At 38.4% G+C, this 18,514-nt stretch overlaps 1 protein-coding gene across 1 annotated transcript in view; it reads right to left on the bottom strand.

The window, feature by feature from the left end:
- Positions 1–18,514, bottom strand: part of itgbl1 (integrin, beta-like 1) — an 89,437-nt gene that overhangs the window by 25,468 nt on the left and 45,455 nt on the right. Inside the window, exons 3-7 of the mRNA XM_061879745.1 lie at positions 14,923–15,069; positions 10,979–11,101; positions 10,766–10,906; positions 7,540–7,680; positions 2,081–2,227 (exon numbers count right to left, since the gene is read on the bottom strand). Coding sequence (XP_061735729.1) covers positions 2,081–2,227; positions 7,540–7,680; positions 10,766–10,906; positions 10,979–11,101; positions 14,923–15,069 — 699 coding nt within the window. The remainder of the gene's footprint in view (positions 1–2,080; positions 2,228–7,539; positions 7,681–10,765; positions 10,907–10,978; positions 11,102–14,922; positions 15,070–18,514) is intronic.

Below are 18,514 nucleotides of genomic sequence, written 5' to 3' on the forward strand. Positions count from 1 at the left end.
AATTACCTCTCGATCAGTGGTTCTTAACCTGGGTTCGATCGAACCTTAGGGGTTCAGTGAGTCGAGCTCAGGGGTTCGGCGGAGATCAAGACACACCTGACTCATCGTGTAAATAAAAACTTCTCCCTTTCGGCGTATTATGGATACCCCCAAACAATGTTCCCTCTAATTTTCCATCTGATTTGCAGGTGTGTAACTTGTTTTGAGTTCATGCACTGTGTTGGTTTTGTTCTTTGAAAAAGGTGATGTTCATGCACAGTTAATTTTGTGCACCAGTAAAAAAACATATACCTTTGCAATGAATTTAACACAAAGAAATATTTATATTTTTCACTAAAGAAGGGTTCGGTGAATGCGCATATGAAGCTGGTGGGGTTCGGTACCTCCAACAAAGTTAAAAACCACTACTCTAGATCAAGGGTGTCAAACCTATGGCCCACGGTCCTGATCATGATATAAAAATGAGCCGAAGTTTTGTTATAATTGTGTCCACTGGATGTCGCAATAGCAATTCTTTGTATCCCCTGCCGACACAGCGCACATGACTTTGGAGGGGGTGGAGCTACACTATATTGCCAAAAGTATTTGGCCACCTGCTTTGACTGACATATGAACTTGAAGCGCCATCCCATTCCTAACCCATAGGGTTCAATATGATGTCTGTTTGTCTTTTGCAGCTATTACAGCTTCAACTCTTCTGGGAAGGTTGTCCACAAGGTTGCAGAGTGTGTTTATACGAATTTTTCACCATTCTTCACAAAGCGCATTGGTGAAGTCACACACTGATGTTGGTCGAGAAGGCCTGGCTCCCAGTCTCTGTTCTAATTCATCCCAAAGGTGTTCTATCGGGTTCAGGTCAGGACTCTGTGCAGGCCAGTCAAGTTCATCCACACCAGAGTCTGTCATCCATGTCTTTATGGACCTTGCTTTGTGCACTGGTGCACAGTCATGTTGGAAGAGGAAGGGGCCCGCTCCAAACTGTTCGCACAAGGTTGGGAGCATGGAATTCATTCATTAATAATTCAGTCTTCATTTGTTAGTTTTAGTGTTACAATCCTAAATGAAGGAAGAAGGTATATACATACAACTTGGGAAAGAAAAGGATTCAAAAGAAGGAACATCAATCCACAACAAAACTTCCTAAGCTTCTGTTTCTTCATGCTATTAACTAAATGTCTTCCTGAATGCACTAGAAATGAGTAGCGAGGGCAAAATAATGAATATATTGACAGTGCAGTGTGAATGCCAATGTGTTTATTTTGTAATTAAATAAACACAGTCTTAAAGGAATATAACCTCCACAGGCACTTTCTGACAAAGCATCCACACTTCAGTCTCCGGCCCCTGAACCCTTGGGCTCTTAAAACTGCAGCCCTCTTGATGACGTTTAGCCAATGTTGGGTTCTGACGTTGATGCGACCATTAAATTTTGGTTATTTCCCAACCAATATTCTACCACACAAATACAACATTGAAACAGCATGCTTTTTTGACAACGTTTAACCAATGTTGAGGTCTGACATTGATTTGACCATTGAATTTGGTCATTTGTCCAACCAACACCGTGGATCTAAAGTTAAACACCAACGTTTTTTCAAGTTAAAAAATACAACTATTTTGCAACATTGTTTAAAGTCAGTTTTAAAAGATATGTACAGTATGTATGAACAATGTTGTATCAATGTCTTGTTCTTCCTGCTTCCCGTGTGAGCCACTTTGAATTCCTTGTCATCCATCAAAAAGGCTCCAGAGTCCACGAAAAGGAGCTGTGCTGCCTCCCAAAGTACCGAACTGGGATGTAAGTATCGGCCTTTTCGGTTCTGGCGAGCTGCGGGGCTCTTTATGTCCAGCAGGGCGGCTAATGAATCATGCAGCGTGCGTCATGAATCTCCACCTCATCGTGCCGCCTTGAGGAAGATGATAACCCTCTTGATCGAGAGCCGTTCATTTCTCAAAGTGTTTATTATTCCATTCAAAAGAAGTGCTACTAATGACCCATTTTTACAGACAGATGCGCGAGAGCCCCAGCACAGGGGGCGTAACCATGGCGACAGGAGCAAAATTTAAAAAAAGGGTTTACCTCGTCCGAAGCAGGGCAGCCTGGATGTTCCCCGGCACTTCTTCAGGCTACTCTCCAGAGACATGGAGCAGGAGAGGGCGTGCTCGCACTTCTTCCCCGCCCAGCCGTCCTTGCAGTCGCATCTGCCGCAGTGACACTGGCCGTGGCCTGCAGGTGAGGGAGAGAGGAGTGCTTCAGAGTGGGGAACTGTCACAACTATAGGAGTGGGGCCATGTGCTAGACTTTATAAAGAAAAAGACCGAAATAGGGGACACATTTTAATGTTACATAAGCTGCCACTCTGCTAGAACATTCTGTACTTTAGCACTTGGAAACAAAAACATCATTAAGTCAGTCTGACATTTAAAGGCCTACTGAAATGAGATTTTCTTATTTAAACGGGAATAGCAGGTCCATTCTATGTGTCATACTTGATCATTTTCGCGATATTGCCATATTTTTGCTGAAAGGATTTAGTAGAGAACATTGACGATAAAGTTCGCAAATTTTGGCCGCTAACAGAAAAGCCCTGCCTTTACCGGAAGTATGTGTGCGTGACGTCACGAGTTGCAGGGCTCCACACATATTCACATTGTTTATAATGTGAGCCACCAGCAGTAAGAGCTATTCGGACCGAGAAATCGACATTTTCCCAATTAATTTGAGCGAGGATGAAAGATTCGTGAATTAAGATATTGAAAGTGAAGGACTAGGAAAAAAAAATAAAGCGACGGCTCCGGGCGGCGGCAAAGTGAGCGTTTCAGATGTAATTAGGATAATTCTGGAAGATCCCTTATCTGCTTATTGTTTTAATAGTGTTTTAGTGAGATTTTAAAGATTGTAAAAGATTGTAAAGACATACCTCGAAGTCGGATGGCTGCGGTGAACACAAAGTGTCTCAGAGAGAAGCCGAGGAGCCAAGCTCACAGCTGCCGCTGCTGCATGACGACGAATAATCCACTGATGTCTCCGGTAAGATATATATCACAATTTCCCCATCCAAAAACATGCTGGTTGACGTAGAGAAAACATGTTTGCTTGACCCATTCTGCGTTTGCACATTGGGCAAGAGCCGTGTACAGCGTCCAGTTTTTATTTTGACCTCCACAGTTATCTGCCCAAAAGAGTATGCAAGGGGAAGAATCAAGAACAATACATTTAATGAAGGTGCTTGCAACGTCCTGGGCCGATCTTCCAAATATCCCCTCGTGCCATAATATCACATAATCAGGTTGACCGTCGGCCCCCATTCGTGCAAATGTCTCATTAAAGACAATAAGGCGACTGACAAAGAAGCTCCGATTGGTCCCTTGAGATACTAGGTTTTTCTGTTGTATCTACGCGGTTATGTGGTAGTTGCTAGGTCCTGCCATGCGCGTAACAGCTTACTTACGGAACAAATTACAATATCGCATACACTAATGTAAAGCATATCACCTAGGAACTCCAAAATTATTATCAGCTCAGTTTTGACCAAAATTGAGTTATTGGGTTTTGCCTTTAGACGGGAGAGCTGCAATCCACCGCTTTCCACCAACAGCATTGTTCTTTATAGTCTCCATTATTAAATGAACAAATTGCAAAAGATTCAGCAACACAGATGTCCAGAATACTGTGTAATTATGTGGTTAAAGCAGATGACTTTTAGCCGTAATTGGTGCTTAGTTAATATTTCCTGACAGTCTGTGACGTCACGCGTACGCGTCATCATTCCGTGACGTTTTCAACAAGAAACTCGCGGGAAATTTAAAATTGCAATTTAGTAAACTAAAAAGGCCGTATTGGCATGTGTTGCAATGTTAATATTTCATCATTGATGTATAAACTATCAGACTGCGTGGTCGGTAGTAGTGGGTTTCAGTAGGCCTTTAAAGCTCCCCTCTTATGCAAAAATTACTTTTAAACTTTTTGTTTATTGGATTTTTTGACATATTCAGTCCAAAAATACAATTAAACACATGTCAAATGTTATTTTTCTTTCGAAAAGGGACTTTAAAAAAAAAAAACATGTCGTTTCCGGCTTCTCGGGGAAATCACATTGTTGATGTACTGTACAGTCGTGGTCAAACGTTTACATACACTTGTAAAGAACATAATGTCATGGCTGTCTTGAGTTTCTAATAATTTCTACAACTCTTATTTTTTTGTGATAGAGTGATTGGAGCACAAAAAACATTCATGAAGTTTGGTTCTTTTATGAATTTATTCTGGGTCTACTGAAAATGTGACCAAATCTGCTGGGTCAAAAGTATACAAACAGCAATGTTAATATTTGGTTACATGTCCCTTGGTAACTTTCACTGCAATAAGGCGCTTTTGGTAGCCATTCACAAGCTTGAATATATATTTAAATTAAATGTATGTATGTATGTATGTATGTATGTATATGTATATATATATATATATATATATATATATATATATATATATATATATATATATATATATATATATATATATACACAAACACAACATGGCCCCCGGCCCAATGCGGCTGCCGAGTCAAAAAGTTTGGGGACTCCTGGTCTAGCTTCTGTGATATTGCGTGCTTAGTTGTTGTGTAGCTGCTTCATACTTATAGCCTACCATGTTCCAAATCTGCTGGGTCAAAAGTATACATACAGCATTATTTGGTTACATGTCCCTTGGTAAGTTTCACTGCAATAAGGCGCTTTTGGTAGCCATCCACAAGCTTTAAATTAAAAGTATATATATATATATATATATATATATATATATATATATATATATACACACACACACAAACACAGCACGGCCCCCGGAGTCAAAAAGTTTGGGGACCCCTGGTCTAGCTCGTGTGCTATTGCATGCTTAGCTGTTGTGTAGCTGCTTCAAACTTATATGTTCACCTTTATTAATAGACTTGACTGAAATAGAAGAAAATGCCAACCTTGTGTGCCTACTGGAGGACATCCAGATTTTGCTTTTAGACCCAAGCTGATATCATCCGATACCTTACCTAAAGCTAAATATTACTCAAATCTCATCCACCGTAATAAAAACGATCCGAAATTTTTGTTTAGTACAGTAGCATTGCTAACCCAACAAGGGACTCCTTCCAGTAGCTCCACCCACTCAGCTGATGACTTTATGCAATTCTTTAGTAAGAAAATTGAAGTCATTAGAAAGGAGATTAAAGACAATGCGTCCCAGCTACAACGGGGTTCTATTAACACAGATACGATTGTATATACGGCGGATACTGCCCTCCAAAATAGTTTCTCTCGTTTTGAGGAAATAACATTAGAGGAATTGTTACAACGTGTAAATGGGATAAAACAAACAACATGTTTACTTGACTCACTTCCTGGGAAACTGGTCAAGGAGCTCTTTGTATTATTAGGTCCATCAGTGCTAAATATTATAAACTTATCATTTTCCTCGGGCACTGTTCCCCTAGCATTCAAAAAAGCGGTTATTCATCCGCTTCTTAAAAGACCTAACCTCGATCCTGACCTCATGGTAAACTACCGACCGGTGTCTCACCTCCCCTTTATTTCAAAAATCCTCGAAAAAATTGTTGCGGAGCAATTAAATGAACACTTAGCGTCTAACAATCTATGTGAAACCTTTCAATCCGGTTTCAGGGCAAATCACTCCACGGAGACAGCCCTCGCAAAAATGACTAATGATCTATTGCTAACGATGGATTCTGATTTGTCATCTATGTTGCTGCTCCTCGATCTTAGCGCTGCTTTCGATACCGTCGATCATAATATTTTATTAGAACGTATCAAAACACGAATTGGTATGTCAGACTTAGCCCTGTCTTGGTTTAACTCTTATCTTACTGATAGGATGCAGTGCGTCTCCCATAACAATGTGACCTCGGACTACGTTAAGGTAATGTGTGGAGTTCCCCAGGGTTCGGTCTTTGGCCCTGCACTCTTCAGCATCTACATGCTGCCGCTAGGTGACATCATACGCAAATACGGTGTTAGCTTTCACTGTTATGCTGATGACACCCAACTCTACATGCCCTAAAGATGACAAACACGCCGGATTGTAGTCAGCTGGAGGCGTGTCTTAATGAAATTAAACAATGGATGTCCGCTAACTTTTTGCAACTCAACGCCAAAAAAACGGAAATGCTGATTATCGGTCATGCTAGACACCGACCTCTATTTAATAATACAACTCCAACATTTGACAACCAAACAATTAAACAAGGCGACTCGGTAAAGAATCTGGGTATTATCTTCGACCCAACTCTCTCCTTTGAGGCACACATTAAAAGCGTTACTAAAACGGCCTTCTTTCATCTCCGTAATATCGCTAAAATTCGCTCCATTCTGTCCACTAAAGACGCCGAGATCATTATCCATGCGTTTGTTACGTCTCGCCTCGACTACTGTAACGTATTATTTTCGGGTCTCCCCATGTCTAGCATTAAAAGATTACAGTTGGTACAAAATGCGGCTGCTAGACTTTTGACAAGAACAAGAAAGTTTGATCACATTACGCCTGTACTGGCTCACCTGCACTGGCTTCCTGTGCACTTAAGATGTGACTTTAAGGTTTTACTACTTACGTATAAAATACTACACGGTCTAGATCCATCCTATCTTGCCGATTGTATTGTACCATATGTCCCGGCAAGAAATCTGCGTTCAAAGGACTCCGGCTTATTAGTGATTCCCAAAGCCCAAAAAAAGTCTGCGGGCTATAGAGCGTTTTCATTTCGGGCTCCAGTACTCTGGAATGCCCTCCCGGTAAAAGTTTGAGATGCCACCTCAGTAGAAGCATTTAAGTCTCACCTTAAAACTCATTTGTATACTCGAGCCTTTAAATAGACTCCCTTTTTAGACCAGTTGATCTGCGTTTCTTTTCTTTTTCTCCTATGTCCCACTCTCCCTTGTGGAGGGGGTCCGGTCCGATCCGGTGGCCATGTTCTGCTCGCCTGTGTATCGGCTGGGGACATCTCTGCGCTGCTGATCCGCCTCCGCTTGGGATGTTTTCCTGGTGGCTCCGCTGTGAACGGGACTCTCGCTGCTGTGTTGGATCCAATATGGATTGAACTTTCATAGTATCATGTTAGACCCGCTCGACATCCATTGCTTTCCTCCTCTCCAAGGTTCTCATAGTCATCATTGTCACCGACGTCCCACTGGGTGTGAGTTTTCCTTGCCCTTATGTGGGCCTACCGAGGATGTCGTAGTGGTTTGTGTTGTGGTTTGTGCAGCCCTTTGAGACACTAGTGAGTTAGGGCTATATAAGTAAACATTGATTGATTGATTGACTTGTTTTTTTGCGGATATCGGACCAATATCTGAGAAATACAGCTACAGACACACAAACCCACCGTCAAAATTCCAGCTTCAAAGCTATAATTTGGACAACACACGTCCGAAACACTATCGGTGTACCTCTGACTTATCCAAAATTGTTAATGAAATCATATAATTGTGCACCTTTTCAACTGTTTTTTTTTTCAATCTCTTCAGATAGGGGGCGCTCACCCGAGCAGAAGTCGTCGGAGTAGCGGTCGTACGTGAAGTGGCAGTTCCTCTCGTCGCACTCGCAGGTGTCTCCGTGAATATCCCCCCAGTCGCCGGAGGGATCCACGTCATAGCAGCTACACTCCCCGCACACACAGGTGCCTAACACGCACACACACACACACACACACACACACACACACACACACACATTACCGCACCATTTCCTCCTGCTAGCTAGCTGTGGTAGCTAACTAAGAAGCTTCTTGTTAGCAGATGGGGACGTCAGCGGACATGTTTACTCAAAGAAGAGAGTACCAGGCAGACATAAGGTGTTATTTTAAATGATAGTAAAAACAACTACAAAAAAGAATATTTGATTGAAACAAATGACAAATTTCTCTTTGAACTTCATGGTAAAAGTCAGTGAATTTAAACATGGTTACACGTTGTTGATATATTGCCACACATTGTTATATATCATTACACATTGTTGACATATTGTCACACATTGTTGGAATATTGTTACACATTTTTAAATATACTGTTACAAGTTGTTGATATATTGCTACACGTTTGTTGATATATTGTTACACATTGTTGACATATTGTTACACATTGTTGATATATTGCTACACGTTTGTTGATATGTTGTTACACATTGTTGACACATTGTTACACATTGTTGATATATTGTTACACGTGTTTAAATATATTGTTACACGTTGTTGGTATATTGCTACAAGTTTGTTGATATGTTGTTACACATTGTTGACACATTGTTACACATTGTTGATATATTGTTACACATGTTTAAATATATTGTTACACGTTGTTGGTATATTGCTACAAGTTTGTTGATATGTTGTTACACATTGTTGACATATTGTTACACATTGTTGACATATTGTCACACATTGTTGATATAGTATTACACATTGTTATATATTGTTACACATTGTTGACATATTGTTACTCGTTGATATATTGTTACACATTGTCGACATATTGTTACTCGTTGATATATTGTTACACATTGTCGACATATTGTTACTCGTTGATATATTGTTAGACATTTTTAAATATATTGTTACACGTTGTTGATATATTGCTACATGTTTGTTGATATATTGTTACACATTGTTGACATATTGTTACACATTGTTGATATAATGTTACACATTGTTGATATAGTAATAAACATTGTTATATATCGTTAGACCCATCCATCCATCCATTTTCTACCGCTTATTCCCTTTTGGGGTCGCTGGCGCCTATCTCAGCTACAATCGGGCGGAAGGCAGGGTACACCCTGGACAAGTCGCCACCTAATCGCAGGGCATATCGTTAGACATTGTTGACATATTGTTACACGCTGATGGCATATTGTTACACGTTGTTGACATATTGTTACATATTGATAAATTGTTACACAATGTTGACATATTGTTACACATTGATATATTGTTGCACATTGTTGATATATTTTTACACATTGTTGATATAGTGTTATATATTGATATATTTTTACATGTTGTTTATATATTGTTACAATTTGATATATTGTTACACGTTGTTGACATATTGTTACACATTGATATATTGTTGCACATTGTTGATATATTGTTACACATCGTTGATATAGTGTTATATATTGATATATTTTTACATGCTGTTTATATATTGTTACAATTTGATATATTGTTACACGTTGTTGATATATGGTTACATGTTGTTGACATATTTTTACACATTGATATAGTGTTACACGTTGGCATACTGTTACACGTTGGTGGCATTGTTACACGTTGATATATTGTTACACATTGTTAATATAGTGTTACACGTTGTTGATATATTGTTGCATGTTGTCGATATATACACATTGTTATATATTGTTACACTTTGTTGACATTGTTACACATTGTTGATATATTGTTACACTTTGTTGATATATGGTTACACGTTTTTAACATATTGTTACACGTTGTTGACATATTGTTACACTTTGATATAGTGTTACATGTTGCTGACATATGGTTACACGTTGTTGACATATTGCTACATGTTGATATATTGCTACACATTGTTGAGTGTTACACGTTGATGTATTGTTACACATTGTTATATATTGTTACACATTGTTAACATATTGTTACACGTTTGTTGATACATTGTTACACATTGTTGACATAATGTTACATGTTGTTGACATATTGTTACACATCATTGACATAATGTCACACATTGTTGATATATTCTTACACATTTTAAAATATATTGTTACACGTTGTTGATATATTGCTACACGTTTGTTGATAAATTGTTACACATTGTTGACATATTGTTATACGCTGTTGACATATTGTTAGACATTGTTGAAATATTGTAACACGTTGACATACTGTTACACATTGTTTATATATATTGTTACACGCTGTTGACATATTGTTACACATTGTTGATATATTGTTACACATTGTTGACATATTGTTACATGTTGTTGATATATTGTTACACAGTGTTGACATATTGTTACACATTGTTGACATATTGTTACACGTTGTTGACATATTGTTACACGCTGTTGACATATTTTTACACGTTGACATATTGTTGTACGATGTTGACATATTGTCACACATTGTTAATATATTGTAACAAGCTGTCGACATATTGTTTCACGCTGTTGACATATTATTACACGTTTTTGGTATATTGTTGCACATTGTTGACAAAGTGTTACACGCTGTTGCTATATTGTTACACGTTGCTGATATGTTGTTACACATTGTTGACATAGTGTTACACATTGTTGACATATTGTTACACGCTGTTGACATTTTTACATGTTGTTGACATATTTTTACACGTTTTTGACATATTGTTACACACTGTTGACATATTTTTAGACATTGTTGACATATTGTTACACGTTGTTGACATATGGTTATACGATGTTGACATATTGTTACACGATGTTGACATATTGTTACACAATGTTAATATATTGTTACACGCTGTTGACATATTGAGTCACGTTGTTGACATATTGTTACACATTGTTATTATAGTGTTACACGCTGTTGACATATTGTTACATATTGTTGAACTTAATTGTCAAAGTCAGTGAATTTAAACATTGCGGCCATAATACTACCACGCTGTAATGTTACAGTAAATGCATACATTGAACGGAACAGGAAGTGTAATCGCCCTGCGGCTTCAATGTAAAGTGGGACCAGACCTCGGTTGCTGCATATCTTGCCGTCTGGAGACGTGCATCTCCGCTTGCTCTCCCATGGGCTGATGTCACACTGGAACTCGCATTTGTCTCCATGCCAACCGGCAGCACAGTAACAGTTTCCACAGTAACACTGGCCGTGGCCTGCAAGCACAGTACGACGTGCAGTGGCATCATCGGGTCACTCCTGTCGACTGGTTTCACCCTTTCACGTACCTCCACACACCTCGCCCGTGTCCTCGTCCAGGCACTCGCTGTCGTCACACTCGCAGAAGTGTCCCGTCACCAGGCCCGCGTGGTCCTTGTCGGCGCACATGCAGCTGCCACAGTGGCACGTCCCTTAAACACAGGCTTGCAAGTCACTCGTCTTTTTCTTTGCCTTTGTGTGTACGCTACAAGTAAAGGCAAAGTGCAACAAATGTGATGATAACCATAGAACAGGAAATGGATCCTGATGCAACTGGAAACTTTCTATTAAATGACTAGCATATAGCACACGTAAAAGCTAATGGCGAGCAAGTATCACGTTGTTGCTGTTCTGCCGTCTTCAAAGCAGTTTTAGTTATGGTTTTCTACACTAAAATTAATCTATTTATTTATTTTCCATCCGATTCAAACTGTTCCAACTTCAAACTGCTCAGAACACTGTTCCCCAAAAACATTTTTGGATTCCCATTTTTGGAATTTTTGACAAATTCCCAAAATTCCCAGACTTCCCAGAATTCCTGGTTTTCCGGGGCATTTTTCCCATTCAAAATTAATTGGCCATTTTTCACACTTTCACCATTTCCACATGTTTCAACCTAATCAAACAATTCCACCTTCAACACATTCCACCATTCTGGAAATTCAAGCTACATTTTTTCCAAGTTCCAAAAAATCCAGGATTTTCCAGAATTCCTGGTTTTCCAAAGCCCTATTTCCACCCTTTTTTTCTGGCGACTACTCCTCACACATTTTTTAACGCACTTCAACTGTTCAACCGTCTAAACATTCCTCTTAATCAGGACAAAAAAAGAACAGTTATTTTTTTAACTGGAAAAATTCCCGTTTTTTTCTAAAATTCCATAACATTTTTCAATTCAACATGTTACTACTTCAACATTTCTTGACCGATTTGAAAAATTTCAACACAAACTATTTCACCTCATTCAGGCTTTTCAAGTTGTTTACCATTTTAAAAAAATTCCCGCTTTTCCCAAAATTCCCAAATTGTTTGGAAATGAGACATTTTTACAAATATGTCAATTCCCTCATTTTTCATCTGATTCAAACTGTTTCAACTTCCAAATATTCAGGCTATTCAGGAATAGTGTGCTCTACTTCAGCAATTCCCCCAAAAAATCCAGGATTTTAGTTCAACTTCAGCATTGGAGCAATCACACACAATTATTTCAGGAATTGCCTCATTTAGTTTGATTTAAACTTGTCTTTATATTTGTATGGCATCAATAAATACTATAAAAAGTTACCAAAAACACTGCAAGTATACTTTAGTTACAGTATTTAACTGAAAATATAACATTTTTGCAAATAAATGTTATATCAATAAAAATGGTCTGCGTTAGACAATTTGAATAATTCAATTGCACTATTACTTAATATTTTTAAATTGCGTGTCTTGGTTTGTACACACATTACATTTGGTCCCAAAATGTATGTTGCTTTCTTCATATTTATAAAATGTGTTTTTTCATAAATTTTCTACAAATGTGCATTATTCATTTTTATTATGATGCTCATTGTTTATTTTTTTTTTTTTAGAGATGAGAATCTTACGACTGCGATTTGATGAACATGATTTTAGATTTGAACCAATTGTTGCAATATTTTATTTTGTTTAGGTTTTCCTAGAATAATAGATTTTTGAAAATTTTAATCGGTTTAGGATTGTAATAAACAAGAATCTAAATTCGGATGTGATTGTATTTTTGGAGCACCACTATTCTTTTTTTGTAATTCTCAGTCTCTTCAGAAATTTGCTAGGCTTTTTGGCGTGATTTTTGCGGCCGAAAATGCTTGTATTTGTAGCATCTTTTTCAGGAAGTTACACTGTTTTTTATGCTTTTTTTCAATAACATTGTATCAACTTGCAATTTAAACAGATTATCAATGGTTCCAGTGTTCATTTTAACCTCAACTTAAAAAGCACAGGATTTCAACAAAAGTCGGAACACAAAACTTTATTGTTTTACTCGTTTTATAGCAAAAATAAAAGCAACACCGCCAAAGGCGTGTTTATTGTCCAATGTCTGCTCGATTGCAGATGTTCTTAGTGTATGTCTTCTGCTTAAAAAGTGTTTCTCCATCTTACAAAATAATTTATGTTTCAACATATTTACACTTTGTGAGTTGATAGCATTTGTGAACTGTTGAGAGCAATTTATTGCGGTGATTTTTGTTGGTAAATAACACAGTACTATATTGTCTTACTATGGTAAATTAAGGTCAAAAAAATATATAAATGCATGTAAACTTGTAAGATAAGATGCTAAATGTTTATATACTACACTACCCAGTAGGCTTAGCGCTTTTGACTGTAACAGGAAGTAGGTCTGAGCCCTGCGGGAGGACGACAATCCCTTCTTTTGAGAAATTAGATGTTGATTATTTTTACATGTTGTTAACATATTGTTATACATTGATATACACGTTGTTGTGTATGTTGATATATTGTTACATGTTGACATATTGTTACACATTGTTGACATAAACATACACATTGTTGATGTATTGTTACACATTGTTGTTGCACATGGGTGACACATTGTTACAAGTTGTTGATATATTGTTACACATTGACATATTGTTACACGTTGACATATTGTTACACGTTAACATATTGTTACACGTTGATATAGTTACGTGTTGACATATTGTTCCAAGTTGTTAATATATATAGATACACGTTGTTGACAGTGTTGCACATTAAACATATTGTTACACGTTGTTGATATATTGTTTCACGTTGATATATTGTTACACGTTGACATATTGTTACACATTGATATATTTTTACATGTTGTTCATATATTGTTACACATTGTTGACACATTGTGACACATTTTTGATATATTGTTACACGTTGTTGATATATTTTTACACACTGCTTTATTGTTACATGTCGTTGACATATTGTTCCACGTTGTTGCTGTATTGTTACACGTTGTTGACATATTGTTACACATTGTTGAAATATTGTCACACGTTTTTGATATATTGTTACATGTTTATATATTGTTACAAGTTGTTGACATATTTTACACGTTGTAGATATATTGTTACACGTTTTCGATATATTGTTACAAGTTGTTGACATATTGCTAAATGTTGGTGTCATATTGTTACTCGTTGTTGATGTATTGTTACACGTTGTTGTTACAAGTTGTTGCCATATTGTTACAAGTTGTCGATATATTGTTACAATTTGTTGACATACTGTTACACATTTTTTATATATTGTTACATGTTGTCGATATATTGTTACAAATTGTCAACATATTTTGGTGACACATTGTTACGTGTTGTTTATATATTGTTACACATTGTTGTTACAAGTTGTTGACATATTGTTACAAGTTGTTGACATATTGTTACAATTTGTTGACATTGTTACACGTTGATACTGTATATTGTTACATGGTGTTGACATTTTGTTATAAGGTTGTTGACATAAGTTTGGATATAAAAAATAGTTTGAGCGCCACTCAGCGGCAAATTTGACTGGCAAAAATGACGCTAATCGTCCAAAATGTGCGGGGAAGTTGCAAAAGTTGGACAAAGTTGCGAGGCTCAGCATATTTTGCCGGGATATGTTGAATTTCCATGACGTCGTGGAATTTTGGAGGGACTGATTTCTACATCCGCTTTAAATGTGAGGACCAGCTTGTTAATGTAATCAATATTCCATTAAGAAACGCAATTATAAATGTTTATCCTGGAGAAGATTAATTCATGCTGGCTTAACAATTCTCATCAGTATCTTCTTATTAATGGTGTGCATTAATGATGAATAATGCATGTGTGATGTAAGTTAGTGTGTGTGTGTGTGTGTGTGTGTGTGTGTGTGTGTGTGTGTGTGTGTGTGTGTGTGTGTGTGTGTGTGTGTGTGTGTGTGTGTGTGTGTGTGTGTGCGTGCCTGCGTGCGTGCGCCACCACACCTCTGTTGGAGCACACCACACCCTGTGGGTTTTTACACAGCTCCCGGCTTTTCTTCCCGGTCAGGTTACACTCTTCTTGGAACTGGCAGGCCTCACCGAACCAGCCGTCGTCGCACTCGCACTTCCCGCAGTCGCAGTAGCCGCGATCTGAAGACAAACATGACACGCTGCGTGCTGTTTATTAACGCGGTGGTTAAAAATGGCGAGGCAAACAAAGGACTCATGTTATTGTGTCGCTCTCCCTCTATGGAAGACATTTTGAACAGACTCTGTAGCTGGTCTGGAACCATCAAGAACTGTGGTTGTCAGACTCTTTTCACCAAGTACCACCTCAGAAAAAAATGTCCACCATAATGACCAACATGAAAATACAGTTGCCTAGTAAGCCTTCGTGTTCATTAAAACAAGGCAGGGTTTTTTTTATGTTTAGGCAGGAACACTGAATATAGGAAAATAAAACACTATACTTCAATCAAGGGATTCTGGATGGAGCCCACGTACTACAGTTTGCGAATCACTGCATTAAAACATACTTTAAAGAAAACTACCTGACAAGGAAGGAAAACTCACTCTAAAGAACAAACCTTGAACACTTAAATTGTTTAAAAACCATACATTCACGAAAAAAACAACAACTGAACCCCACATGAGTAAGCAATGAGCGACGTGAGGAAGAACTTCCTCTAAAGAAACCTAAAGTGCAATCAAACCTACGAAACAGGTCTAGAACTGTCTATTACCTACGTACAATCACGAAAACTAGCTTGAGCAAGCATTTTTGCGACAGGCAAGGAAAAAAAACTATCCAGACCAAGACTATGGAGCATGTTTACAATCATTGATCACTGCATACATTAAAGTAAACACAAAATGAGCAAACCTCAAACAGAACCAAGACTGTGAAGCCTGTATCACCATGTTTAGGAACTGATTCTAACATGAGCAAGAACAATAAAGAAAACAAACATGACCAAGAGATTTACCGTCAGAGGCGAGGAAAATGTTCCTCTAAGGAAGAAACCTTTAACAGGACCAAGACTTTAGAGCATATGTAAAACCCTACACCTTATACATTTAAAGAAATAGCCAAATTAGCCAAGAATATGACACGTGTTTAGAACCCTAGATTACATCATACATTAAAGAAAACCAAGATGAACAAGTGCTTTAGTGTCAGAGACGAGGAAGTAGCCCTTTTAAGGAAGAAACCTTAAACAGGACAAAGACTATGGAGCACATGTAAAACCACCACCTACACACATTCAAGAAAACCAACTGAACCCCACATGAGCAAGCAGTTTGGCGAAAGAGGCAAGGAAAAACTCCCCGTAAGGAAAAAAAAACTTCGGACTGAACCAAAACCATGAAGCAAGTCTTGAATCACTATGTTAGAGAAAGCCAAATGATCCTTGTATGAGCAAGCACATTGGTAAGGAAAAACCTCAAACACAATCGAGACTATGGAGTTTTTCAAGAGCCATAAATTACCTCATATCTTAAACATAAACAACGTGATGGAGTTGACGGAGGCAAGGAAAAACCCCAAACATAATCGAGACTATGGAGTGTTTCAAGAGCTACACATTATCGCATACATTAGAGAAAACCAACATAATGGAGGCAAGGAAAACCCCCGAACATAATCAGAACTATGGATTGTTTAAAGAGCGATACATTACCTCATATATTAAAGAAAACCAACATGATGGAGGCGACCGAGGCAAAAAAAAACAAAAAACACACATAATCGAGACTATGGAGTTTTTCAGGAGCCATACATCAACTCAAACATTAAAGAAAACCAATATAATCGAGGCGACGACTGCAAGGAAAACCCCGAAATATAATTGAGACTATGGAGTGTTTCAAGAGCCATATGTTACCTAAAACATTAAAAAAAAAACATAATCGAGGTGACGAAGGCAAGGAAAAACCCCAAACATAATCAGGACTATGGAGTGTTTTTAGAGCCATACATTATCTCATACCTTAAAAATAAACAGCTTGATGGAGGCAACGGAGGCAAGGAAAAGCCCCAAAGATAATCGAGACTATGGAGTGTTTCAAGAGCTACACATTACCTCATTCATTAGAGAAAACTAACATAATGGAGGCAACCCCCAAACATAATCGAAGCTATGGATTGTTTAAAGAGCCATACATTACCTCATACATTAAAGAATTGATTGATTGAAACTTTTATTAGTAGATTGCACTGTACAGTACATATTCTGTACAATTGACCGCTAAATGGTAACACCCCAATAAGTTGTTCAACCTCTTTAAGTCGGGGTCCACGTTAATCAATTCTTGGTAGAAAAAAACAACATCAATCAATCAATCAATCAATGTTTATTTATATAGCCCCAAATCACAAATGTCTCAAAGGACTGCACAAATCATTACGACTACAACATCCTCGGAAGAACCCACAAAAGGGCAAGGAAAACTCACACCCAGTGGGCAGGGAGAATTCACATTCAGTGGGACGCCAGTGACAATGCTGACTATGAGAAACCTTGGAGAGGACCTCAGATGTGGGCAATCCCCCCCCCCCTCTAGGGGACCGAAAGCAATGGATGTCGAGCGGGTCTAACATGATACTGTGAAAGTTCAATCCATAGTGGCTCCAAGACAGCAGTGAGAGTCCCGTCCACAGGAAACCATCTCAAGCGGATCAGCAGCGTAGAGATGTCCCCAACCGATCCAGGCGAGCGGTCCATCCTGGGTCCCGACGAGCGGTCCATCCTGGGTCTCGACTCTGGACAGTCAGTACTTCATCCATGGTCATCGGACCGGACCCCCTCCACAAGGGAGGGGGGGACATAGGAGAAAGAAAAGAAGCGGCAGATCAACTGGTCTAAAAAGGAGGTCTATGATGGAGGCGACGGAGGCAAGGAAAAACCCCAAACAAAATCCAGACTTTGGAGTGTTTCAAGAGCATCACATTACCTCATACATTAGAGAAAACCAACAAGATGGGGGCAAAGAAAACCCACACATAATCAAGACTACGGAGTGTTTCAAGAGCCATACATTACCTCAAACATTAAAGAAAACCAACATGATGGAGGCAACGAAGGCAAGGAAAAACCCCAAATATAATTGAGACTATGGAGTGTTTCAGGAGCCATACATTACTTCATACATTAAAGAAAACCAACATGATGGAGGCGACGAAAGCAAGAAAAAAACCAACAAATATTCGAGACTATGGACTGTTTCAAGAGATACACATTACCTCATACATTAGAAAAAACCAACATAATCGAAGCTATGAACGCAAGGAAAACCCCCAAACATAATTGAGACTGTGGAGTGTTTCAAGAGCCATACATTACCTCAAACATTAAAGAAAACCAACATGATCGAGGCGACGAAAGCAAGGAAAAACCCCAAACATAATTGAGACTATGGAGTGTTTCAAGAGCCATACACTATCTCATACCTTAAAAATAAACATCTAGACGGAGGTGACGGAGGCAAGAAAAACCCCCAAACAAAATCGAGACAATGGAGTGTTTCAAGAGCTACACATTACCTCATACATTAGAGAAAACCAACAAGATGGGGGCAAGGAAAAATCCACACA

Source organism: Nerophis ophidion, linkage group LG19 (genome assembly GCF_033978795.1).
Source record: "Nerophis ophidion isolate RoL-2023_Sa linkage group LG19, RoL_Noph_v1.0, whole genome shotgun sequence".
Taxonomy (NCBI): domain Eukaryota; kingdom Metazoa; phylum Chordata; class Actinopteri; order Syngnathiformes; family Syngnathidae; genus Nerophis; species Nerophis ophidion.